General features: G+C 43.4%; 2 protein-coding genes across 2 annotated transcripts in view; one reads left to right on the plus strand and one right to left on the minus strand.

The window, feature by feature from the left end:
• Positions 1–11,347, minus strand: part of LOC129845702 (BRCA1-associated ATM activator 1-like) — a 29,964-nt gene extending 18,617 nt beyond the window's left edge. The window contains exons 1-4 of the mRNA XM_055913587.1: positions 11,171–11,347; positions 10,782–10,923; positions 10,116–10,270; positions 2,269–2,416 (exon numbers count right to left, since the gene is read on the minus strand). Of these exons, the coding sequence (XP_055769562.1) occupies positions 2,269–2,416; positions 10,116–10,270; positions 10,782–10,908 (430 nt within the window). The 5' untranslated portion in view covers positions 10,909–10,923; positions 11,171–11,347. The remainder of the gene's footprint in view (positions 1–2,268; positions 2,417–10,115; positions 10,271–10,781; positions 10,924–11,170) is intronic.
• Positions 11,348–11,520: 173 nt separating this feature from the next.
• Positions 11,521–27,323, plus strand: part of LOC129845703 (eukaryotic translation initiation factor 3 subunit B-like) — a 56,744-nt gene continuing 40,941 nt past the window's right edge. Inside the window, exons 1-7 of the mRNA XM_055913588.1 lie at positions 11,521–11,731; positions 12,620–12,821; positions 19,830–19,949; positions 22,988–23,045; positions 23,158–23,286; positions 23,560–23,717; positions 26,002–26,133. Of these exons, the coding sequence (XP_055769563.1) occupies positions 11,632–11,731; positions 12,620–12,821; positions 19,830–19,949; positions 22,988–23,045; positions 23,158–23,286; positions 23,560–23,717; positions 26,002–26,133 (899 nt within the window). The 5' untranslated portion in view covers positions 11,521–11,631. The remainder of the gene's footprint in view (positions 11,732–12,619; positions 12,822–19,829; positions 19,950–22,987; positions 23,046–23,157; positions 23,287–23,559; positions 23,718–26,001; positions 26,134–27,323) is intronic.

Raw genomic sequence — 27,323 nt, forward strand, 5'->3', positions numbered from 1 at the left:
CCTCTGTAGCGCCTTGCGGTCGGATGCCAAGCAGTTGCCATACCAGGCGGTGATGCAGCCAGTCACGATGCTCTCAATGGTGCAGCTGTAGAACTTTGAGGATCTGAGGCCAAATCTTTTCAGTCTCTTGAGGAGAAGCGTTGTCGTGCCCTCGTCACGACTGTGTTGGTGTGTGTGGACCATGATAGATCCTTAGTGATGTGGACACCGAGGAACTTGAAGCTCTCGACCTGCTCCACTACAGACCCATCGATGTGAATAGGGGACGTGCTCGGGTCTCAGTTCCCTGTAGTCCACGATCAGCTCCTTCGTCTTGCTGATGTTGAGAGAGAGGTTATTGTCCTGGCACCACACCGCCAGGTCTCTGACCTCCTCCCTATAGGCGGGCTCATCGTCATCAGTGATCAGGCCTAGCACTGTCGTGTCGTCTGCAAACTTAATGATGGTGTTGGGAGTCATGGGTGAACGGGGAGTACAGGCGGGGACTAAGCATGCACCCCCGAGGGGCCCCCGTGCTCAGGGTCAGCGTGGCGGATGTTTTGTTACCTACCCTTACCACCTGGGGGCGGCCCATCAGGAAGTCCAGGATCCAGTTGCAGAGGGAGGTGTTCTGTCCCAGAGTCCTTAGCTTAGTGATGAGCTTGGAGGCCACTATGGTATTGAACACTGAGCTGTAGTCAATGAATAGCATTCTCACATAGGTGTTCCTCTTGTACAGGCGGGAAAGGGCGGTTGTGGAGTGTCATTGCGTTAAGGCCCGGTTACCCAAAAGCATCTTAAGGCGAATGTCATCTTTAGATTCCTTCGTAGGAGCAACATCTCTGAGCGGTTTCCCAAAACCATCGTTATTAACGTTGCACTTGACAAAGCCAGTAATCCAAACGCCTCAGACCTCATTGAACAGTTAGGTGTTTGTCAGATTACTTTAGCAAATGTATACAAAAATGTTTAAAAAATATGATATTTACATAAGTTTTCAGACACTTTACTATGTTGAAGCACCTTTGGCAGCAATTACAGCCTCGCGTCTTCTTGGGTATGTCGCGACAAGCTTGGCACACCTGTATTTTGGGAGTTTCTCCCATTCTTCCCTGTAGATCCTCTCAAGCTCTCTCAGGTTGGATGGGTTGAACCAAAAACAACACACGACCTTCTGACCCTTTGAAGAGCGCTTCGTTTTTCGTGACGTTGTCAGCTGCCCTAGATAGTATACTACTGTAGTAACCCGTTGATAGAAACCTATAGAAAGGCTGCCCTAGATAGTATACTACTATAGTACTACTGTTGATAGAAACCCATAGAAAGGCTGCCCTAGATAGTATACTACTATAGTACTACTGTTGATAGAAACCCATAGAAAGGCTGCTCTAGATAGTATACTACTGTAGTAACCTGTTGATAGAAACCCATAGAAAGGCTTCCCTAGATCGTATACTACTGTAGTAACCTGTTGATAGAAACCCATAGAAAGGCTGCCCTAGATAGTATACTACTATAGTACTACTGTTGATAGAAACCCATAGAAAGGCTGCCCTAGATAGTATACTACTATAGTTCTACTGTTGATAGAAACCCATAGAAAGGCTGCACTAGATAGTATACTACTATAGTACTACTGTTGATAGAAACCCATAGAAAGGCTGCTCTAGATAGTATACTACTGTAGTACTACTGTTGATAGAAACCCATAGAAAGGCTGCCCTAGATAGTATACTACTATAGTACTACTGTTGATAGAAACCCATAGAAAGGCTGCCCTAGATAGTATACTACTGTAGTACTACTGTTGATAGAAACCCATAGAAAGGCTGCCCTAGATAGTATACTACTATAGTACTACTGTTGATAGAAACCCATAGAAAGGCTGCCCTAGATAGTATACTACTATAGTACTACTGTTGATAGAAACACATAGAAAGGCTGCCCTAGATAGTATACTACTATAGTACTACTGTTGATAGAAACCCATAGAAAGGCTGCCCTAGATAGTATACTACTATAGTACTACTGTTGATAGAAACACATAGAAAGGCTGCCCTAGATAGTATACTACTGCTGTTGCTTTCATGACAGCTGGGATCTCGGGAACAAAACGCATTCAAATCATGATGTCAGTGATCTCCAGGTTGGAAAGTCGGAGCTCTAGAAAGATGCCCCGAGTTACCGACATTCGAATTTCGAGTTGGATGACCAGTTCCCAGTGGTCTTTAAATGTACTGAAGTCGGGAAGTCTTGAGATTTCTGAGTGGCCAGTTGCAGCATACCTACCAGCCCGATCCAGGAAGTGGAAGGCCTGTGTGTGGCGCATCATGCTGCTCAGGCCATGGATCCAGCCAATCCGCACGCTCGGATCCTCCCATAGGCCAGCCACCTGCCAGCGCTCGCTGTCGTAGGCCACGCCCAGGATGGATCGATCCTGAGATGGGATGAAGAGATAATGAATGTCTAGGAGGTGAAGATAGTCCAACGCCCAATCACAAACAGACCCCTAAACCCTATGCACTTGTGGAGAGCAGAGAGGATTTGATTGGTGTAAGCAATATGGTGAAACTCCCACCTGTAGAGATAGAGCTATTACCATATAGACTAGACCTGACTCTATCCTATTACCATATAGACTAGACCTGACTCTATCCTATTACCATATAGACTACACCTGACTCTATCCTATTACCATATTAACCTGACTCTATCCTATTACCATATTGACTACACCTGACTCTATCCTATTACCATATAGACTACACCTGACTCTATCCTATTACCATATTGACTACACCTGACTCTATCCTATTACCATATAGACCTGACTCTATCCTATTACCATATAGACTACACCTGACTCTATCCTATTACCATATAGACTACACCTGACTCTATCCTATTACCATATTGACTACACCTGACTCTATCCTATTACCATATACACCTGACTCTATCCTATTACCATATTGACCTGACTCTATCCTATTACCATATAGACTACACCTGACTCTATCCTATTACCATATAGACTACACCTGACTCTATCCTATTACCATATTGACCTGACTCTATCCTATTACCATATTGACTACACCTGACTCTATCCTATTACCATATACACCTGACTCTATCCTATTACCATATACACCTGACTCTATCCTATTACCATATTGACTACACCTGACTCTATCCTATTACCATATAGACTACACCTGACTCTATCCTATTACCATATAGACTACACCTGACTCTATCCTATTACCATATTGACTACACCTGACTCTATCCTATTACCATATAGACTACACCTGACTCTATCCTATTACCATATACACCTGACTCTATCCTATTACCATATTGACCTGACTCTATCCTATTACCATATTGACTACACCTGACTCTATCCTATTACCATATACACCTGACTCTATCCTATTACCATATTGACTACACCTGACTCTATCCTATTACCATATAGACTACACCTGACTCTATCCTATTACCATATTGACTACACCTGACTCTATCCTATTACCATATAGACTACACCTGACTCTATCCTATTACCATATTGACCTGACTCTATCCTATTACCATATAGACTACACCTGACTCTATCCTATTACCATATAGACTACACCTGACTCTATCCTATTACCATATAGACTACACCTGACTCTATCCTATTACCATATACACCTGACTCTATCCTATTACCATATTGACTACACCTGACTCTATCCTATTACCATATAGACTACACCTGACTCTATCCTATTACCATATTGACTACACCTGACTCTATCCTATTACCATATAGACTACACCTGACTCTATCCTATTACCATATAGACCTGACTCTATCCTATTACCATATTGACTACACCTGACTCTATCCTATTACCATATACACCTGACTCTATCCTATTACCATATTGACTACACCTGACTCTATCCTATTACCATATACACCTGACTCTATCCTATTACCATATACACCTGACTCTATCCTATTACCATATAGACCTGACTCTATCCTATTACCATATAGACTACACCTGACTCTATCCTATTACCATATACACCTGACTCTATCCTATTACCATATACACCTGACTCTATCCTATTACCATATAGACTACACCTGACTCTATCCTATTACCATATAGACTACACCTGACTCTATCCTATTACCATATAGACTACACCTGACTCTATCCTATTACCATATAGACTACACCTGACTCTATCCTATTACCATATTGACTACACCTGACTCTATCCTATTACCATATACACCTGACTCTATCCTATTACCATATTGACTACACCTGACTCTATCCTATTACCATATACACCTGACTCTATCCTATTACCATATTGACTACACCTGACTCTATCCTATTACCATATACACCTGACTCTATCCTATTACCATATTGACCTGACTCTATCCTATTACCATATACACCTGACTCTATCCTATTACCATATAGACTACACCTGACTCTATCCTATTACCATATACACCTGACTCTATCCTATTACCATATAGACTACACCTGACTCTATCCTATTACCATATTGACTATTGACTACACCTGACTCTATCCTATTACCATATACACCTGACTCTATCCTATTACCATATAGACTACACCTGACTCTATCCTATTACCATATAGACTACACCTGACTCTATCCTATTACCATATACACCTGACTCTATCCTATTACCATATTGACTACACCTGACTCTATCCTATTACCATATACACCTGACTCTATCCTATTACCATATTGACTACACCTGACTCTATCCTATTACCATATTGACTACACCTGACTCTATCCTATTACCATATACACCTGACTCTATCCTATTACCATATTGACTACACCTGACTCTATCCTATTACCATATTGACTACACCTGACTCTATCCTATTACCATATACACCTGACTCTATCCTATTACCATATACACCTGACTCTATCCTATTACCATATACACCTGACTCTATCCTATTACCATATAGACTACACCTGACTCTATCCTATTACCATATACACCTGACTCTATCCTATTACCATATAGACTACACCTGACTCTATCCTATTACCATATTGACTACACCTGACTCTATCCTATTACCATATTGACTACACCTGACTCTATCCTATTACCATATACACCTGACTCTATCCTATTACCATATAGACTACACCTGACTCTATCCTATTACCATATTGACTACACCTGACTCTATCCTATTACCATATACACCTGACTCTATCCTATTACCATATAGACTACACCTGACTCTATCCTATTACCATATTGACTATTGACTACACCTGACTCTATCCTATTACCATATACACCTGACTCTATCCTATTACCATATAGACTACACCTGACTCTATCCTATTACCATATACACCTGACTCTATCCTATTACCATATTGACTACACCTGACTCTATCCTATTACCATATACACCTGACTCTATCCTATTACCATATTGACTACACCTGACTCTATCCTATTACCATATACACCTGACTCTATCCTATTACCATATTGACTACACCTGACTCTATCCTATTACCATATACACCTGACTCTATCCTATTACCATATACACCTGACTCTATCCTATTACCATATTGACTACACCTGACTCTATCCTATTACCATATACACCTGACTCTATCCTATTACCATATTGACTACACCTGACTCTATCCTATTACCATATACACCTGACTCTATCCTATTACCATATAGACTACACCTGACTCTATCCTATTACCATATACACCTGACTCTATCCTATTACCATATACACCTGACTCTATCCTATTACCATATTGACTACACCTGACTCTATCCTATTACCATATACACCTGACTCTATCCTATTACCATATACACCTGACTCTATCCTATTACCATATTGACTACACCTGACTCTATCCTATTACCATATTAACCTGACTCTATCCTATTACCATATAGACTACACCTGACTCTATCCTATTACCATATACACCTGACTCTATCCTATTACCATATAGACTACACCTGACTCTATCCTATTACCATATAGACTACACCTGACTCTATCCTATTACCATATACACCTGACTCTATCCTATTACCATATAGACTACACCTGACTCTATCCTATTACCATATTGACTACACCTGACTCTATCCTATTACCATATAGACTACACCTGACTCTATCCTATTACCATATTGACTATTGACTACACCTGACTCTATCCTATTACCATATAGACTACACCTGACTCTATCCTATTACCATATAGACTACACCTGACTCTATCCTATTACCATATACACCTGACTCTATCCTATTACCATATACACCTGACTCTATCCTATTACCATATAGACTACACCTGACTCTATCCTATTACCATATAGACTACACCTGACTCTATCCTATTACCATATACACCTGACTCTATCCTATTACCATATTGACTACACCTGACTCTATCCTATTACCATATAGACCTGACTCTATCCTATTACCATATTGACTACACCTGACTCTATCCTATTACCATATAGACCTGACTCTATCCTATTACCATATAGACTACACCTGACTCTATCCTATTACCATATACACCTGACTCTATCCTATTACCATATAGACTACACCTGACTCTATCCTATTACCATATACACCTGACTCTATCCTATTACCATATTGACTACACCTGACTCTATCCTATTACCATATAGACTACACCTGACTCTATCCTATTACCATATAGACTACACCTGACTCTATCCTATTACCATATAGACTACACCTGACTCTATCCTATTACCATATTGACTACACCTGACTCTATCCTATTACCATATAGACCTGACTCTATCCTATTACCATATTGACTACACCTGACTCTATCCTATTACCATATAGACTACACCTGACTCTATCCTATTACCATATACACCTGACTCTATCCTATTACCATATTGACTACACCTGACTCTATCCTATTACCATATAGACTACACCTGACTCTATCCTATTACCATATAGACTACACCTGACTCTATCCTATTACCATATAGACTACACCTGACTCTATCCTATTACCATATACACCTGACTCTATCCTATTACCATATACACCTGACTCTATCCTATTACCATATAGACTACACCTGACTCTATCCTATTACCATATAGACTACACCTGACTCTATCCTATTACCATATAGACTACACCTGACTCTATCCTATTACCATATTGACTACACCTGACTCTATCCTATTACCATATACACCTGACTCTATCCTATTACCATATTGACTACACCTGACTCTATCCTATTACCATATACACCTGACTCTATCCTATTACCATATTGACTACACCTGACTCTATCCTATTACCATATAGACTACACCTGACTCTATCCTATTACCATATTGACTACACCTGACTCTATCCTATTACCATATACACCTGACTCTATCCTATTACCATATTGACCTGACTCTATCCTATTACCATATTGACTACACCTGACTCTATCCTATTACCATATAGACTACACCTGACTCTATCCTATTACCATATAGACTACACCTGACTCTATCCTATTACCATATACACCTGACTCTATCCTATTACCATATTGACTACACCTGACTCTATCCTATTACCATATTGACTACACCTGACTCTATCCTATTACCATATTGACCTGACTCTATCCTATTACCATATAGACTACACCTGACTCTATCCTATTACCATATTGACTACACCTGACTCTATCCTATTACCATATTGACTACACCTGACTCTATCCTATTACCATATTGACTATTGACTACACCTGACTCTATCCTATTACCATATAGACTACACCTGACTCTATCCTATTACCATATTGACTACACCTGACTCTATCCTATTACCATATAGACTACACCTGACTCTATCCTATTACCATATACACCTGACTCTATCCTATTACCATATTGACTACACCTGACTCTATCCTATTACCATATACACCTGACTCTATCCTATTACCATATTGACTATTGACTACACCTGACTCTATCCTATTACCATATAGACTACACCTGACTCTATCCTATTACCATATTGACTACACCTGACTCTATCCTATTACCATATTGACTACACCTGACTCTATCCTATTACCATATACACCTGACTCTATCCTATTACCATATAGACTACACCTGACTCTATCCTATTACCATATAGACTACACCTGACTCTATCCTATTACCATATTGACCTGACTCTATCCTATTACCATATTGACTACACCTGACTCTATCCTATTACCATATTGACTACACCTGACTCTATCCTATTACCATATACACCTGACTCTATCCTATTACCATATTGACTACACCTGACTCTATCCTATTACCATATTGACTACACCTGACTCTATCCTATTACCATATAGACTACACCTGACTCTATCCTATTACCATATTGACTACACCTGACTCTATCCTATTACCATATAGACTACACCTGACTCTATCCTATTACCATATTGACTACACCTGACTCTATCCTATTACCATATAGACTACACCTGACTCTATCCTATTACCATATAGACTACACCTGACTCTATCCTATTACCATATAGACTACACCTGACTCTATCCTATTACCATATACACCTGACTCTATCCTATTACCATATTGACTACACCTGACTCTATCCTATTACCATATAGACTACACCTGACTCTATCCTATTACCATATTGACCTGACTCTATCCTATTACCATATAGACTACACCTGACTCTATCCTATTACCATATAGACTACACCTGACTCTATCCTATTACCGTATAGACTACACCTGACTCTATCCTATTACCATATAGACTACACCTGACTCTATCCTATTACCATATTGACTACACCTGACTCTATCCTATTACCATATAGACTACACCTGACTCTATCCTATTACCATATAGACTACACCTGACTCTATCCTATTACCATATACACCTGACTCTATCCTATTACCATATTGACTACACCTGACTCTATCCTATTACCATATAGACTACACCTGACTCTATCCTATTACCATATAGACTACACCTGACTCTATCCTATTACCATATTGACCTGACTCTATCCTATTACCATATTGACTACACCTGACTCTATCCTATTACCATATAGACTACACCTGACTCTATCCTATTACCATATAGACTACACCTGACTCTATCCTATTACCATATTGACTACACCTGACTCTATCCTATTACCATATTGACCTGACTCTATCCTATTACCATATAGACTACACCTGACTCTATCCTATTACCATATAGACTACACCTGACTCTATCCTATTACCATATAGACTACACCTGACTCTATCCTATTACCATATAGACTACACCTGACTCTATCCTATTACCATATACACCTGACTCTATCCTATTACCATATTAACCTGACTCTATCCTATTACCATATAGACTACACCTGACTCTATCCTATTACCATATTGACCTGACTCTATCCTATTACCATATTGACTACACCTGACTCTATCCTATTACCATATTGACTACACCTGACTCTATCCTATTACCATATAGACTACACCTGACTCTATCCTATTACCATATAGACTACACCTGACTCTATCCTATTACCATATTGACTACACCTGACTCTATCCTATTACCATATTGACTACACCTGACTCTATCCTATTACCATATAGACTACACCTGACTCTATCCTATTACCATATTGACTACACCTGACTCTATCCTATTACCATATTGACTACACCTGACTCTATCCTATTACCATATTGACTACACCTGACTCTATCCTATTACCATATTGACTACACCTGACTCTATCCTATTACCATATTGACTACACCTGACTCTATCCTATTACCATATTGACTACACCTGACTCTATCCTATTACCATATAGACTACACCTGACTCTATCCTATTACCATATTGACTACACCTGACTATCCTATTACCATATTGACTACACCTGACTCTATCCTATCACCTGCAGCAGGTTGAAGCCATGTTGACTGGCCGCCAGCAGGCCGGAAAGCTTGAGGCTGAAGGAAAGCATGCTGGGATCTGTAGTTTTATCCAGACACACGGTGGATATGTAGTCCACCAGACAGGGGCAGGACTCCAACAGGGCCAGGCCATGGTCTGGAAAACATCACCACAGGTGTTATTATTGTCTGTGTCCCAAATGGCAACCTATTCCCACAGTGCACTGCAGTGCCATAATGCCTGGTCAAAAGTTCCCTATGTAGGGAATAGCAGGGTGTCATTTGTGTCGGTCATGATCGCTTAGAGCTGCTATGGCCAATATCCATAAAGAGCTGGGGTGGCCTGCTTGGCTCAAACTTTTATTCCTGCCCAACAGTACTGTAACACATCGTCAAATAAACAAAGTGTATAAACCTATCAATATAACCTTATAAATAATATAACCTTATAATCACAAGCCCAGGATTCAGTAAAGTACCAGTAGTCTCTCATCCTCGCTGCGTGTGAGAGATTATATAGGTAGTCTCTCATTCTTATCCTCGCTGTGTGAGAGATTATATAAGTAGTCTCTCATTCTTATCCTCACTGTGTGAGAGAGATTATACGAAGTCTCTCCTTATACTTGCTGGTGAGACTTTTCTCTGTGTGTGTGTGTGTGTCTCCTCACCCTCCTTGGTGAGACCCGTAAACCAGTCCAGCAGTTTCTCGAAGCTGGTGTCATCTGGTAGGGACTGTCTGGGGTCCGCTAGTACAGCACACACCCGAGGCAACAACACCAGGCACTCACTGTCCATGCTGCTTATAGATGTCTATGGGGAAAAGTCAAGGGGGGGATATTACTTTAGTTAGACAGATAGTAGTTTACTAGCTCTGGTCCAGGGCGTTTAGTAAGCGTTCATCGAGTCTAATAGTAAAACACAAAGCCGCCCTGGACCAGAGCTAGCTTGCTAGCTAAGTAAAGTACGAAGCTTTATAGCAACACGTTTGTTAGCAAGCTAACCAAGTCAGCTACACAAACAACTAAGTTGAATGACAAATGCCTGCGAACCACAGTACCTAGGTATATGTTGAAGTTAACTGAGAAGCAATTAAGGGACAAATTCATGGAGCTTGATAGCTAGCAATCGCCTGCAAAGTGTGTCGCGGGACTGAAACCGTGTTTCTCTTTACCGGAGCGTGCGTTCATGGATTCCCTCACTACGGAAACTAAGAAGGACCTTTCAAGATGTGCATAAAATCGATAAAATGAACAGCAACTGCGCATTTTCTCCGATCTCATACGATCTGGTAAACTGAATCGAAAAGGTATTGCATCGCACTGCAGCCTATCTACACACTACGTGTCTTGTGCTGTCGCGAGTCGAAACCTGGAGTTAAACTCCTCCTCGACGTTTCCCGCAATTCGTCCATTTTCACGTAATCGCACATGGTGTTACACCAGCGGGTAACCGATAGCCTTCTAGAAATCTAGATTTACACCGATTTAGCGTAGACCGACTCACTTCCAAGCCTGTTAAATGCATGACACGGAGGATATGCCGGCTGATGTCGATTTCGACGAGGACGAACCGTCGTTCAGTGACCCAGAAGACTTCGAAGATGATGTCGACGATGAGGGTGAGAAAATGCAGGAAAAAAGCCGGCTTTTTTGCGGCCTGGAGAGCTACCGTTAGTTGGGTTCGCTTAGCTAGCTGTTTTAGCGTATGTAGTTAGCTACAAGGCTATCATTGCAATAGACGTCATGTAAACCAAATGTATATAAATAATTGTTAAAATATTTCATATTTTTTTGAAGGGTCAACGTAAAGATCAGCTAGTGATCACTTTTGACAACGTTCGTAAAGTGATAATGTTAGCTAGCTACAGTAGCTGCTAAAGCTAACAGTGGGTTCATTCATGCCTCGCCCATCCACGCAAAGTTGTCCATACAAATGGCGTTACCAAAGAAGAACCATTTACGCCTGTGACATTTTACACATTTGTTTGTTAGTTATGTTCTTATGGTAAACAATCTGTAACAAACGTTATAGCATAACTGTTTTGTTTCCAGTTGTTGGCTGAAGCGGGACATTCTGACTCCCCGCCGTCAGTGCATTACTAGCTAACTAAGGTTACCAGCTGTCAGATAATTGTGAATGCAGATGTGTGTTTTATAAACTATAGCATAGCCCAAACTATATCCTCACAGCCTTTACCCAAGTTTAATTTTCAGCAGGTGTGGCAAAAATGGTAAATTCACTTTTTGGGGGACAACAGAGCTAACTTTAGGTGACATTGTCTCCAGTTAATTGGTAAAACATGTAAAAAAAATAAAATGTATACACACATGAGTCGCTTTAGATAAAAAAGTGTATGCTAAATGGCATTATTATTACATGCGGCCCCGTCTTTGTCTAGACACAATCAATGGTATGGAAAACCCTGGTTTGATAAACTACCTCACCATATAACATTCTCTTGACCTGCTCCCTCATCCATCCCTCCTCCATCCCTCCGCCCCTGTAGAGTTGCTGGGTGACCTGCTGCGGGAGAAGCCCCAGGAGGCAGACGGGATAGACTCTGTGGTTGTCGTGGACAACGTGCCCCAGGTCGGCCCCGAGCGCCTGGAGAAGCTGAAGAACGTCATCCATAAGATATTCTCCAAGTTCGGCAAGATCACCAACGAGTTCTACCCGACGGTAGACGGACCTGAAGGACTCACTAAGGGGTGAGAAGGAGGTTGCAGGGAGGCTGTAGGAGGTTGCAGGGAGGCTGTAGGAGGGTGCAGGGAGGCTGTAGAAGGGTGCAAGGAGGCTGTAGGAGGGTGCAGGGAGGCTGTGGCAGGGAGGGTGCAGTGAGGCTGTGGCAGGGAGGGTGCAGTGAGGCTGTAGGAGGGTGCAGGGAGGCTGTGGCAGGGAGGGTGCAGTGAGGCTGTGGCAGGGAGGGTGCAGGGAGGCTGTAGGAGGGTGCACGGAGGCTGTAGGAGGGTGCAGGGAGGCTGTAGAAGGGTGCAAGGAGGCTGTAGGAGGGTGCAGGGAGGCTGTGGCAGGGAGGGTGCAGTGAGGCTGTGGCAGGGAGGGTGCAGTGAGGCTGTAGGAGGGTGCAGGGAGGGTGCAGTGAGGCTGTGGCAGGGAGGGTGCAGGGAGGCTGTAGGAGGGGGCAGGGAGGCTGTAGGAGGGGGCAGGGAGGCTGTAGGAGCGAGGCTGTAGGAGGGTGCAGGGAGGCTGTAGGAGGGTGCAGGGAGGCTGTAGGAGGGTGCATGGAGACTGTAGGAGGGTGCAGGGAGACTGTAGGAGGGTGCAGGGAGGCTGTAGAAGGGTGCAAGGAGGCTGTAGGAGGGTGCAGGGAGGCTGTAGGAGGGGGCAGGGAGGCTGTATGAGGGAGGCTGTAGGAGGGTGCAGGGGGGCTGTAGGAGGGTGCAGGGAGGCTGTAGGAGGGTGTAGGGAGGCTGTAGGAGGGGGCAGGGAGGGTAAAGGGAGGCTGTAGGAGGGGGCAGGGAGGCTGTAGGAGGGGGCAGGGAGGCTGTAGGAGGGGGCAGGGAGGCTGTAGGAGGGGGCAGGGAGGCTGTAGGAGGGTAAAGGGAGGCTGTAGGAGGGTAAAGGGAGGCTGTAGGAGGGTAAAGGGTTGTCACAATACTAAGTATTAAGGAAGGAAAGAAAATGAAACAGACTGCATTTCTTGAGGAAGAGAGTCCTGATGTTAGTGAAACAGCTGTATGTTGTCAACCACAGTCACGTTTGTTTATTTTCGAAGCGATAGCACAATATTTTACACAAAGTAGGTTTTTAAAGGACCAAAGAGCTTAGTCTTTGTTTTATTGTTTGCCAAGTAAATCTGGTATGGTAGTATCACAATACTATCATGGCAACACTGTTCTGGTGTAGGGTGAGTAGTAGGATTTTAACCCATGGCTGACACTGTTCTGGTGTAGGGTGAGTAGTAGAGTTTTACCCCATGGCTGACACTGTTCTGGTGTAGGGTGAGTAGTAGGGTTTTAACCCATGGCAACACTGTTCTGGTGTAGGGTGAGTAGTAGGGTTTTAACCCATGGCAACACTGTTCTGGTGTAGGGTGAGTAGTAGAGTTTTAGTAGTACTTAATGTTTTATCTCCTATTATCTCTGTAGGTACATGGTATGGGGCTCCTACTCAGACCTATAGTTAGTTAACCTGTAGTTAATGTTATCTCTGTAGGTACATGGTATAGAGCTCCTACTCAGACCTATAGTTAGATAACCTGTAGTTAATGTTATCTCTGTAGGTACATGGTATGGGGCTCCTACTCAGACCTATAGTTAGTTAACCTGTAGTTAATGTTATCTCTGTAGGTACATGGTATGGAGCTCCTACTCAGACCTATAGTTAGTTAACGTGCAGTTAATGTTATCCTGTAGGTGCATGGTATGGAGCTCCTACTCAGACCTATAGTTAGATAACCTGTAGTTAATGTTATCTCTGTAGGTACATGGTATGGGGCTCCTACTCAGACCTATAGTTAGTTAACCTGTAGTTAATGTTATCTCTGTAGGTACATGGTATGGAGCTCCTACTCAGACCTATAGTTAGTTAACGTGCAGTTAATGTTATCCTGTAGGTGCATGGTATGGAGCTCCTACTCAGACCTATAGTTAGTTAACCTGTAGTTAATGTTATCTCCTGTAGGTACATGGTATAGAGCTCCTACTCAGACCTATAGTTAGTTCACCTGTAGTTAATATTATCTCTGTAGGTACATGGTATAGAGCTCCTACTCAGACCTATAGTTAGTTCACCTGTAGTTAATGTTATCTCTGTAGGTACATGGTATAGAGCTCCTACTCAGACCTATAGTTAGTTAACGTGCAGTTAATGTTATCCTGTAGGTGCATGGTATGGAGCTCCTACTCAGACCTATAGTTAGTTAACCTGTAGTTAATGTTATCTCCTGTAGGTACATGGTATAGAGCTCCTACTCAGACCTATAGTTAGTTAACCTGTAGTTAATATTATCTCTGTAGGTACATGGTATAGAGCTCCTACTCAGACCTATAGTTAGTTCACCTGTAGTTAATGTTATCTCTGTAGGTACATGGTATAGAGCTCCTACTCAGACCTATAGTTAGTTAACGTGCAGTTAATGTTATCCTGTAGGTGCATGGTATGGAGCTCCTACTCAGACCTATAGTTAGTTAACCTGTAGTTAATGTTATCTCCTCTGTAGGTACATGGTATAGAGCTCCTACTCAGACCTATAGTTAGTTAACCTGTAGTTAATGTTATCTCTGTAGGTACATGGTATGGAGCTCCTACTCAGACCTATAGTTAGTTCACCTGTAGTTAATGTTATCTCTGTAGGTACATGGTATGGAGCTCCCACTCAGACCTATAGTTAGTTAACCTGTAGTTAATGTTATCTCTGTAGGTACATGGTATGGAGCTCCTACTCAGACCTATAGTTAGTTAACCTGTAGTTAATGTTATCTCTGTAGGTACATGGTATGGTGCTCCTACTCAGACCTATAGTTAGTTAACCTGTAGTTAATATTATCTCTGTAGGTACATGGTATAGAGCTCCTACTCAGACCTATAGTTAGTTAACCTGTAGTTAATGTTATCTCTGTAGGTACATGGTATAGAGCTCCCACTCAGACCTATAGTTAGTTCACCTGTAGTTAATGTTATCTCTGTAGGTACATGGTATAGAGCTCCTACTCAGACCTATAGTTAGTTAACCTGTAGTTAAGGTTATCTCTGTAGGTACATCTTCCTGGAGTATGGAGCTCCTACTCAGACCTATAGTTAGTTAACCTGCAGTTAATGTTATCTCTGTAGGTGCATGGTATGGGGCTCCTACTCAGACCTATAGTTAGTTAACGTGCAGTTAATGTTATCTCCTCTGTAGGTACATGGTATGGAGCTCCTACTCAGACCTATAGTTAGTTAACCTGTAGTTAATGTTATCTCTGTAGGTGCATGGTATGGAGCTCCCACTCAGACCTATAGTTAGTTAACCTGTAGTTAAGGTTATCCTGTAGGTACATGGTATAGAGCTCCTACTCAGACCTATAGTTAGATAACCTGTAGTTAAGGTTATCCTGTAGGTACATGGTATAGAGCTCCCACTCAGACCTATAGTTAGTTAACCTGTAGTTAATGTTATCTCTGTAGGTACATGGTATAGAGCTCCTACTCAGACCTATAGTTAGTTAACCTGTAGTTAATATTATCTCTGTAGGTACATGGTATAGAGCTCCTACTCAGACCTATAGTTAGTTAACCTGTAGTTAATGTTATCTCTGTAGGTACATGGTATGGGGCTCCCACTCAGACCTATAGTTAGTTAACGTGCAGTTAATATTATCTCCTCTGTAGGTACATGGTATGGAGCTCCTACTCAGACCTATAGTTAGTTAACGTGCAGTTAATGTTATCTCCTCTGTAGGTACATGGTATAGAGCTCCTACTCAGACCTATAGTTAGATAACCTGTAGTTAAGGTTATCCTGTAGGTACATGGTATAGAGCTCCTACTCAGACGTATAGTTAGATAACCTGTAGTTAAGGTTATCCTGTAGGTACATGGTATAGAGCTCCCACTCAGACCTATAGTTAGTTAACCTGCAGTTAATATTATCTCCTCTGTAGGTACATGGTATAGAGCTCCCACTCAGACCTATAGTTAGTTAACCTGTAGTTAAGGTTATCTCTGTAGGTACATCTTCCTGGAGTATGGAGCTCCTACTCAGACCTATAGTTAGTTAACCTGTAGTTAATATTATCTCCTCTGTAGGTACATCTTCCTGGAGTATGGAGCTCCTACTCAGACCTATAGTTAGTTAACCTGTAGTTAATGTTATCTCCTCTGTAGGTACATGGTATGGGGCTCCTACTCAGACCTATAGTTAGTTAACGTGCAGTTAATATTATCTCCTCTGTAGGTACATGGTATAGAGCTCCCACTCAGACCTATAGTTAGTTAACCTGTAGTTAAGGTTATCTCTGTAGGTACATCTTCCTGGAGTATGGAGCTCCTACTCAGACCTATAGTTAGTTAACCTGTAGTTAATATTATCTCCTCTGTAGGTACATCTTCCTGGAGTATGGAGCTCCTACTCAGACCTATAGTTAGTTAACCTGTAGATAATGTTATCTCCTCTGTAGGTACATGGTATAGAGCTCCCACTCAGACCTATAGTTAGTTAACCTGTAGTTAATGTTATCTCTGTAGGTACATGGTATAGAGCTCCTACTCAGACCTATAGTTAGTTAACCTGTAGTTAATGTTATCTCTGTAGGTACATGGTATGGGGCTCCTACTCAGACCTATAGTTAGTTAACCTGTAGTTAATGTTATCTCTGTAGGTACATGGTATAGAGCTCCTACTCAGACCTATAGTTAGTTAACCTGTAGTTAATATTATCTCCTCTGTAGGTACATCTTCCTGGAGTATGGAGCTCCTACTCAGACCTATAGTTAGTTAACCTGTAGTTAATGTTATCTCTGTAGGTACATCTTCCTGGAGTATGGAGCTCCTACTCAGACCTATAGTTAGTTAACCTGTAGTTAATATTATCTCCTCTGTAGTTACATCTTCCTGGAGTATGGAGCTCCTACTCAGACCTATAGTTAGTTAACCTGTAGTTAATATTATCTCCTCTGTAGGTACATCTTCCTGGAGTATGGAGCTCCTACTCAGACCTATAGTTAGTTAACCTGTAGTTAATGTTATCTCTGTAGGTACATGGTATGGGGCTCCTACTCAGACCTATAGTTAGTTAACCTGTAGTTAATATTATCTCCTCTGTAGATACATGGTATGGAGCTCCTACTCAGACCTATAGTTAGTTAACCTGTAGTTAATATTATCTCCTCTGTAGGTACATGGTATGGAGCTCCTACTCAGACCTATAGTTAGTTAACCTGTAGTTAATGTTATCTCCTCTGTAGGTACATGGTATGGAGCTCCTACTCAGACCTATAGTTAGTTAACCTGTAGTTAATGTTATCTCTGTAGGTACATGGTATGGAGCTCCTACTCAGACCTATAGTTAGTTAACCTGCAGTTAATGTTATCTCTGTAGGTACATGGTATAGAGCTCCTACTCAGACCTATAGTTAGTTAACCTGTAGTTAAGGTTATCCCTGTAGGTACATGGTATAGAGCTCCTACTTAGACCTATAGTTAGATAACCTGTAGTTAAGGTTATCCTGTAGGTGCATGGTATGGAGCTCCTACTCAGACCTATAGTTAGTTAACCTGTAGTTAATATTATCTCCTCTGTAGGTACATGGTATGGAGCTCCTACTCAGACCTATAGTTAGATAACCTGTAGTTAATGTTATCTCTGTAGGTACATGGTATGGGGCTCCTACTCAGACCTATAGTTAGTTAACCTGTAGTTAATATTATCTCCTCTGTAGGTACATGGTATGGGGCTCCTACTCAGACCTATAGTTAGTTAACCTGTAGTTAATATTATCTCCTCTGTAGGTACATGGTATGGGGCTCCTACTCAGACCTATAGTTAGTTAACCTGTAGTTAATATTATCTCCTGTAGGTATATCTTCCTGGAGTATGGAGCTCCCACTCAGACCTATAGTTAGTTAACCTGTAGTTAATGTTATCTCTGTAGGTACATGGTATGGGGCTCCTACTCAGACCTATAGTTAGTTAACCTGTAGTTAATATTATCTCCTCTGTAGGTACATGGTATGGGGCTCCTACTCAGACCTATAGTTAGTTAACCTGTAGTTAATATTATCTCCTGTAGGTATATCTTCCTGGAGTATGGAGCTCCTACTCAGACCTATAGTTAGTTAACCTGTAGTTAATATTATCTCCTCTGTAGGTACATGGTATGGGGCTCCTACTCAGACCTATAGTTAGTTAACCTGTAGTTAAGGTTATCCTGTAGGTACATGGTATAGAGCTCCTACTCAGACCTATAGTTAGTTAACCTGTAGTTAATGTTATCTCTGTAGGTACATGGTATTGGGCTCCTACTCAGACCTATAGTTAGTTCACCTGTAGTTAATATTATCTCCTCTGTAGGTACATGGTATGGATCTCCTACTCAGACCTATAGTTAGTTAACCTGTAGTTAATGTTATCTCTGTAGGTACATCTTCCTGGAGTATGGAGCTCCTACTCAGACCTATAGTTAGTTAACCTGTAGTTAATATTATCTCCTCTGTAGGTATATCTTCCTGGAGTATGGAGCTCCTACTCAGACCTATAGTTAGTTAACCTGTAGTTAAGGTTATCCTGTAGGTACATGGTATGGGGCTCCTACTCAGACCTATAGTTAGTTAACCTGTAGTTAATGTTATCCTGTAGGTACATGGTATGGGGCTCCTACTCAGACCTATAGTTAGTTAACCTGTAGTTAATGTTATCTCCTCTGTAGGTACATGGTATGGAGCTCCTACTCAGACCTATAGTTAGTTAACCTGTAGTTAATATTATCTCCTCTGTAGGTACATGGTATAGAGCTCCTACTCAGACCTATAGTTAGTTAACCTGTAGTTAATGTTATCTCCTCTGTAGGTACATGGTATAGAGCTCCTACTCAGACCTATAGTTAGTTAACCTGTAGTTAATATTATCTCCTCTGTAGGTACATGGTATGGGGCTCCCACTCAGACCTATAGTTAGTTCACCTGTAGTTAATGTTATCTCTGTAGGTATATCTTCCTGGAGTATGGAGCTCCTACTCAGACCTATAGTTAGTTAACCTGTAGTTAATCTCCCCTGAAGGTACATCTTCCTGGAGTATGGAGCTCCCACTCAGGCTCTGGAGGCAGTGAAGAACGCTGACGGCTACAAACTGGACAAGCAGCACACCTTTAGAGTCAATGTGTTCACAGACTTCGACAAGTAAGAATACACTACACACAAACACATGGTGTCCAGGGCATCATTCCAGCTGTTATATGGGGTGTTCAGGGCATCATTCCAGCTGTTATATGGGGTGTCCAGGGCATCATGCCAGCTGTTATATGGGGTGTTCAGGGCATCATGCCAGCTGTTATATGGGGTGTTCAGGGCATCATTCTAGCTGTTATATGGGGTGTTCAGGGCATCATTCCAGCTGTTATATGGGGTGTCCAGGGCATCATTCTAGCTGTTATATGGGGTGTCCAGGGCATCATTCTAGCTGTTATATGGGGTGTCCAGGGCATCATTCTAGCTGTTATATGGGGTGTCCAGGGCATCATTCTAGCTGTTATATGGGGTGTCCAGGGCATCATGCCAGCTGTTATATGGGGTGTCCAGGGCATCATGCCAGCTGTTATATGGTGTTCAGGGCATCATTCTAGCTGTTATATGGGGTGTTCAGGGCATCATGCCAGCTGTTATATGGGGTGTCCAGGGCATCATGCCAGCTGTTATATGGGGTGTCCAGGGCATCATGCCAGCTGTTATACGGGGTGTTCAGGGCATCATTCTAGCTGTTATACGGGGTGTTCAGGGCAACATGGTAGCTGTTATATGGGGTGTCCAGGGCATCATGCCAGCTGTTATATGGGGTGTCCAGGGCATCATGCCAGCTGTTATATGGTGTTCAGGGCATCATTCTAGCTGTTATATGGGGTGTCCAGGGCATCATGCCAGCTGTTATATGGGGTGTCCAGGGCATCATTCTAGCTGTTATACGGGGTGTCCAGGGCATCATTCTAGCTGTTATATGGGGTGTCCAGGGCATCATTCTAGCTGTTATATGGGGTGTCCAGGGCATCATGCCAGCTGTTATATGGGGTGTTCAGGGCATCATGCCAGCTGTTATATGGGGTGTTCAGGGCATCATTCCAGCTGTTATATGGGGTGTCCAGGGCATCATGCCAGCTGTTATATGGGGTGTTCAGGGCATCATGCCAGCTGTTATATGGGGTGTCCAGGGCATCATGCCAGCTGTTATATGGGGTGTCCAGGGCATCATGCCAGCTGTTATACGGGGTGTTCAGGGCATCATTCTAGCTGTTATACGGGGTGTTCAGGGCAACATGCTAGCTGTTATATGGGGTGTCCAGGGCATCATGCCAGCTGTTATATGGGGTGTCCAGGGCATCATGCCAGCTGTTATATGGTGTTCAGGGCATCATTCTAGCTGTTATATGGGGTGTCCAGGGCATCATGCCAGCTGTTATATGGGGTGTCCAGGGCATCATTCTAGCTGTTATACGGGGTGTCCAGGGCATCATTCTAGCTGTTATATGGGGTGTCCAGGGCATCATTCTAGCTGTTATATGGGGTGTCCAGGGCATCATGCCAGCTGTTATATGGGGTGTTCAGGGCATCATGCCAGCTGTTATATGGGGTGTTCAGGGCATCATTCCAGCTGTTTTATGGGGTGTCCAGGGCATCATGCCAGCTGTTATATGGGGTGTTCAGGGCATCATGCCAGCTGTTATATGGGGTGTCCAGGGCATCATGCCAGCTGTTATATGGGGTGTCCAGGGCATCATGCCAGCTGTTATACGGGGTGTTCAGGGCATCATTCTAGCTGTTATACGGGGTGTTCAGGGCAACATGCTAGCTGTTATATGGGGTGTCCAGGGCATCATGCCAGCTGTTATATGGGGTGTCCAGGGCATCATGCCAGCTGTTATATGGTGTTCAGGGCATCATTCTAGCTGTTATATGGGGTGTCCAGGGCATCATGCCAGCTGTTATATGGGGTGTCCAGGGCATCATTCTAGCTGTTATACGGGGTGTTCAGGGCATCATTCTAGCTGTTATATAGGGTGTTCAGGGCATCATGCCAGCTGTTATATGGGGTGTTCAGGGCATCATGCCAGCTGTTATATGGGGTGTCCAGGGCATCATTCTAGCTGTTATATGGGGTGTCCAGGGCATCATTCTAGCTGTTATATGGGGTGTCCAGGGCATCATTCTAGCTGTTATATGGGGTGTCCAGGGCATCATTCTAGCTGTTATATGGGGTGTTCAGGGCATCATGCCAGCTGTTATATGGGGTGTTCAGGGCATCATGCCAGCTGTTATATGGGGTGTTCAGGGCATCATGCCAGCTGTTATATGGGGTGTCCAGGGCATCATTCTAGCTGTTATATGGGGTGTCCAGGGCATCATTCTAGCTGTTATATGGTGTCCAGGGCATCATGCCAGCTGTTATATGGTGTTCAGGGCATCATTCCAGCTGTTATACGGGGTGTCCAGGGCATCATTCTAGCTGTTATACGGGGTGTCCAGGGCATCATTCTAGCTGTTGTACGGGGTGTCCAGGGCATCAGTCTAGCTGTTATACTGGGTGTCCAGGGCATCATTCTAGCTGTTATATGGGGTGTTCAGGGCATCATTCCAGCTGTTATATGGGGTGTCCAGGGCATCATTCTAGCTGTTATACGGGGTGTCCAGGGCATCATTCTAGCTGTTATACGGGGTGTCCAGGGCATCATGCCAGCTGTTATATGGGGTGTCCAGGGCATCATGCCAGCTGTTATATGGGGTGTTCAGGGCATCATGCCAGCTGTTATATGGGGTGTTCAGGGCATCATGCCAGCTGTTATATGGGGTGTTCAGGACATCATTCTAGCTGTTATATGGGCTGTCCAGGGCATCATTCTAGCTGTTATATGGTGTCCAGGGCATCATGCTAGCTGATATATGGCATCTGGTTAGTTATGGATAATCTAGACACAACAACATGGCAGAAATGTTTGACATAGATATACATGATATAGAACTGTCTGCTTGCTGTAAATGTTTGACATAGATAAACATGATATAGAACTGTCTGCTTGCTGTATATGTTTGACATAGATAAACATGATATAGAACTGTCTGCTGTATATGTTTGACATAGATAAACATGATATAGAACTGTCTGCTGTATATGTTTGACATAGATAAACATGATATAGAACTCTGCTGTAGATTGTGATGTTGTGTTCCAGGTACATGAGCATCAGTGACGAGTGGGAGTCTCCTGAGAAGCAGCCCTTCAAGGACTTTGTGAGTGTTCCACACTGTCACTTCAACCCCCACGTTCAGAGAATACCCACCCGGTGTTGTGGAGGCGGGGAAAAGGTCATTACTAGCCGTCACTTCCTGTTTGTGTTGCCAGGGTAACATGCGTCACTGGATGGAGGACCCTGACTGTCGTGACCAGTACAGCGTCATCTACGAATCAGGAGAGAGGACCGCCATCTTCAACAATGACGCCAAGGATCCAGTCGTCTCCGAGGAGAGGGCGGTGAGTCAACCAATCACGACGGAGCAGTGAGATAGTGGTTCAACCAATAAGAAAATTAATTTTTTGTTTGTTGCACTGAGCATTCTACATCTACAGAAATACTTTTTTACGGCTTTGATCCTTAAAAAGTAGAAGGCTTGATTGTGTAAATCAAAATATCTGCCGTGGTGTATAGTGATTGATTCTGAGGTTGTGACTGTGGTGTGACTGTGTTGTGACTGTGTCGTGTCGTGTCTGTGCTGTGTCTGTGTCGTGACTGTTGTGTCCCTGTAGCGCTGGACAGAGACCTATGTGCGCTGGTCTCCCAAGGGAACTTACCTGGCCACGTTCCACCAGCGAGGCATTGCATTGTGGGGCGGAGAGAAGTTCAAGCAGATCCAACGTTTCAGCCACCAGGGAGTGTCTCTGATCGACTTCTCCCCCTGCGAGAGGTAACCAATCACCACTACATCACTAATGAATAATCAATGTCTGTCTATATCACATCTATGAAGCCTTATGGGGGCCGCAGGCAGCCTAGTGGTTAGAGAGGGGGGGGCAGGTAGCCTAGTGGTTAGAGAGGGGGGGGGGGCAGGTAGCCTAGTGGTTAGAGGGGGGGGGGGCAGGTAGCCTAGTGGTTAGAGAGGGGGGGGGGGGCAGGTAGCCTAGTGGTTAGAGAGGGGGGGGGCAGGTAGCCTAGTTGTTAGAGAGGGGGGGAATGTAGCTTAGTGGTTAGAGGGGGGGGGGGCTGGTAGCCTAGTGGGAGGGGAGTGACTTGCCTAGTTAAATAAAGGTTAAATTAAAATGAAGCTACATGAAGTTGTTATAATGCTTCATTCCCTGATGGAAACTGAGGACCCTCAGGCCATAAAGTAACTATGTAGTCTTATGAAGCCTTTTAAGGTGTTGTACCGCTTCATAGGTACGTCGCCGTGACGTTCAGTCCCCTGATGGACACTATGCCCTAGTGGAGCTCTGTCAACTGTATGAAGCCGTGTGAAGCTATATAAAGGGGTTATAATGCTTGGTAGGTACATGTAACTGCCAGAATAAAGGAAACCCCAACATAAAGTGTCTTAACGGGGTGTTGGACCACCAGCCAGAACAGCTTCAATGCTCCTCGGCGTAGATTCCACACGTTTCTGGAACTCTATTGGAGGGATGTGTCAACGCTGGTTTAAGGGATCGAGAGACAGGCACAGGAATACGTTTTTTTTTTTTTTTTTACCCAAATTACAGCGTGCCGCGTACTGGCACGGGGACGAAGACCAAACAGGGTACAACACACAGGGTTGAACCCCCAAAACAAAAAAAGAGCGAGGAGTACATTTGAATAAATACAAGCACACGATGACTGACGCACGGGACGAGCACCCGTAATCGCAATGATTAACACACGGGACGAGACCCGTAATCACAATGATTAACACACGGGACGAGACCCGTAATCACAATGATTAACACACGGGACGAGACCCGTAATCACAATGATTAACACACGGGACGAGACCCGTAATCACAATGATTAACACACGGGACGAGACCCGTAATCACAATGATTAACACACGGGACGAGACCCGTAATCACAATGATTAACACACGGGACGAGACCCGTAATCACAATGATTAACACACGGGACGAGACCCGTAATCGCAATGATTAACACACGGGACGAGACCTGTAATCGCAATGATTAACACACGGGACGAGACCCGTAATCGCAATGATTAACACACGGGACGAGACCCGTAATCACAATGATTAACACACGGGACGAGACCCGTAATCACAATGATTAACACACGGGACGAGACCCGTAATCACAATGATTAACACACGGGACGAGACCCGTAATCACAATGATTAACACACGGGACGAGACCCGTAATCACAATGATTAACACACGGGACGAGACCCGTAATCACAATGATTAACACACGGGACGAGACCCGTAATCGCAATGATTAACACACGGGACGAGACCCGTAATCGCAATGATTAACACACGGGACGAGACCCGTAATCGCAATGGTTAACACACGGGACGAGACCCGTAATCGCAATGGTTAACACACGGGACGAGACCCGTAATCACAATGATTAACACACGGGACGAGACCCGTAATCACAATGATTAACACACGGGACGAGACCCGTAATCACAATGGCACGAAAACCCAAAACACACAGCACAGGTACTCGCACGCACCCACAGACACTGTAACAATATATTGACAGGACACTGGTAAACCAAAGGGCACACTTATACAGTTACTAATCACTGGGAATAGGGGCCAGGTGTGCGTAATGAACGTTACGGAGGGATCCGTGACAAATGTGTAACCGTTCTTCCTCGATTAAAATCCTTCATTTGATGTTGCGTTGATGGTGGTGGAAAACGCTGTCTCGGGCGCCGCTCCAGAATCTCCCAGAAGTGTTACATTTACTAAGACTCACACACACCCTTTAAAACCCCTGTGCTCCTTTGAGAGCCCTCTTTCAAAGTCTCTGCTAGCCCAGATAATGGTCAACTGGGCACGTTTATACCTGACCCTAAGCATGATGGGATGTTAATTGCTTAATTACCTCAGGAACCACACCTGTGTGGAAGCATCTGCTTTCAATACACTTTGTATCCCTCAGTTACCCTGTAACCTAGTGTGGTTATAACCTGTCTATGTCAGCTGTATGAATCCTTACGAAGCTACATAAAGGTGTTATAATGCTTGGTAGGTACGTGGTGACGTTCAGTCCCCTGATGGACACTAAGGAGGACCCCCAGGCCATCATCATCTGGGACATTCTGACTGGCCAGAAGAAGAGAGGCTTCCACTGTGAGAGCTCCGCCCACTGGCCCATCTTCAAGTAAGGCCCGACTACCCACCTCTCTGTGTTCATGTCTCTACATCTTCTAGTAAGGTCTGACTACACATCTCTCTGTTTCCATGTCTCTACATCTTCTAGTAAGGTCTGACTACCCACCTCTCTGTTTTCATGTCTCTACATCTTCTAGTAAGGTCTGACTACCCACCTCTCTGTTTCCATGTCTCTACATCTTCTAGTAAGGTCTGACTACCCACCTCTCTGTTTTCATGTCTCTATCCTGTCTCTACATCTTCTAGTAAGGTCTGACTACCCACCTCTCTGTGTTCATGTCTCTATCATGTCTCTATCCTGTCTCTACATCTTCTAGTAAGGTCTGACTACCCACCTCTCTGTTTCCATGTCTCTATCCTGTCTCTACATCTTCTAGTAAGGTCTGACTACCCACCTCTCTGTTTCCATGTCTCTATCCTGTCTCTACATCTTCTAGTAAGGTCTGACTACCCACCTCTCTGTCTTCATGTCTCTATCCTGTTCCTGTCTCTACATCTTCTAGTAAGGTCTGACTACCCACCTCTCTGTTTCCATGTCTCTATCCTGTCTCTACATCTTCTAGTAAGGTCTGACTACCCACCTCTCTGTTTCCATGTCTCTATCCTGTCTACATCTTCTAGTAAGGTCTGACTACCCACCTCTCTGTGTTCATGTCTCTATCCTGTCTCTACATCTTCTAGTAAGGTGTGACTACCCACCTCTCTGTTTTCATGTCTCTACATCTTCTAGTAAGGTCTGACTACCCACCTCTCTGTCTTCATGTCTCTATCCTGTTCCTGTCTCTACATCTTCTAGTAAGGTCTGACTACCCACCTCTCTGTGTTCCATGTCTCTATCCTGTCTCTACATCTTCTAGTAAGGTCTGACTACCCACCTCTCTGTTTCCATGTCTCTATCCTGTCTCTACATCTTCTAGTAAGGTCTGACTACCCACCTCTCTGTGTTCATGTCTCTATCCTGTCTCTACATCTTCTAGTAAGGTGTGACTACCCACCTCTCTGTTTTCATGTCTCTACATCTTCTAGTAAGGTCTGACTACCCACCTCTCTGTCTTCATGTCTCTATCCTGTTCCTGTCTCTACATCTTCTTGTAAGGTCTGACTACCCACCTCTCTGTGTTCATGTCTCTATCCTGTCTCTACATCTTCTAGTAAGGTCTGACTACCCACCTCTCTGTG

This window comes from Salvelinus fontinalis, unplaced genomic scaffold (genome assembly GCF_029448725.1).
Source record: "Salvelinus fontinalis isolate EN_2023a unplaced genomic scaffold, ASM2944872v1 scaffold_0341, whole genome shotgun sequence".
Classification (NCBI taxonomy): Eukaryota; Metazoa; Chordata; class Actinopteri; order Salmoniformes; family Salmonidae; genus Salvelinus; species Salvelinus fontinalis.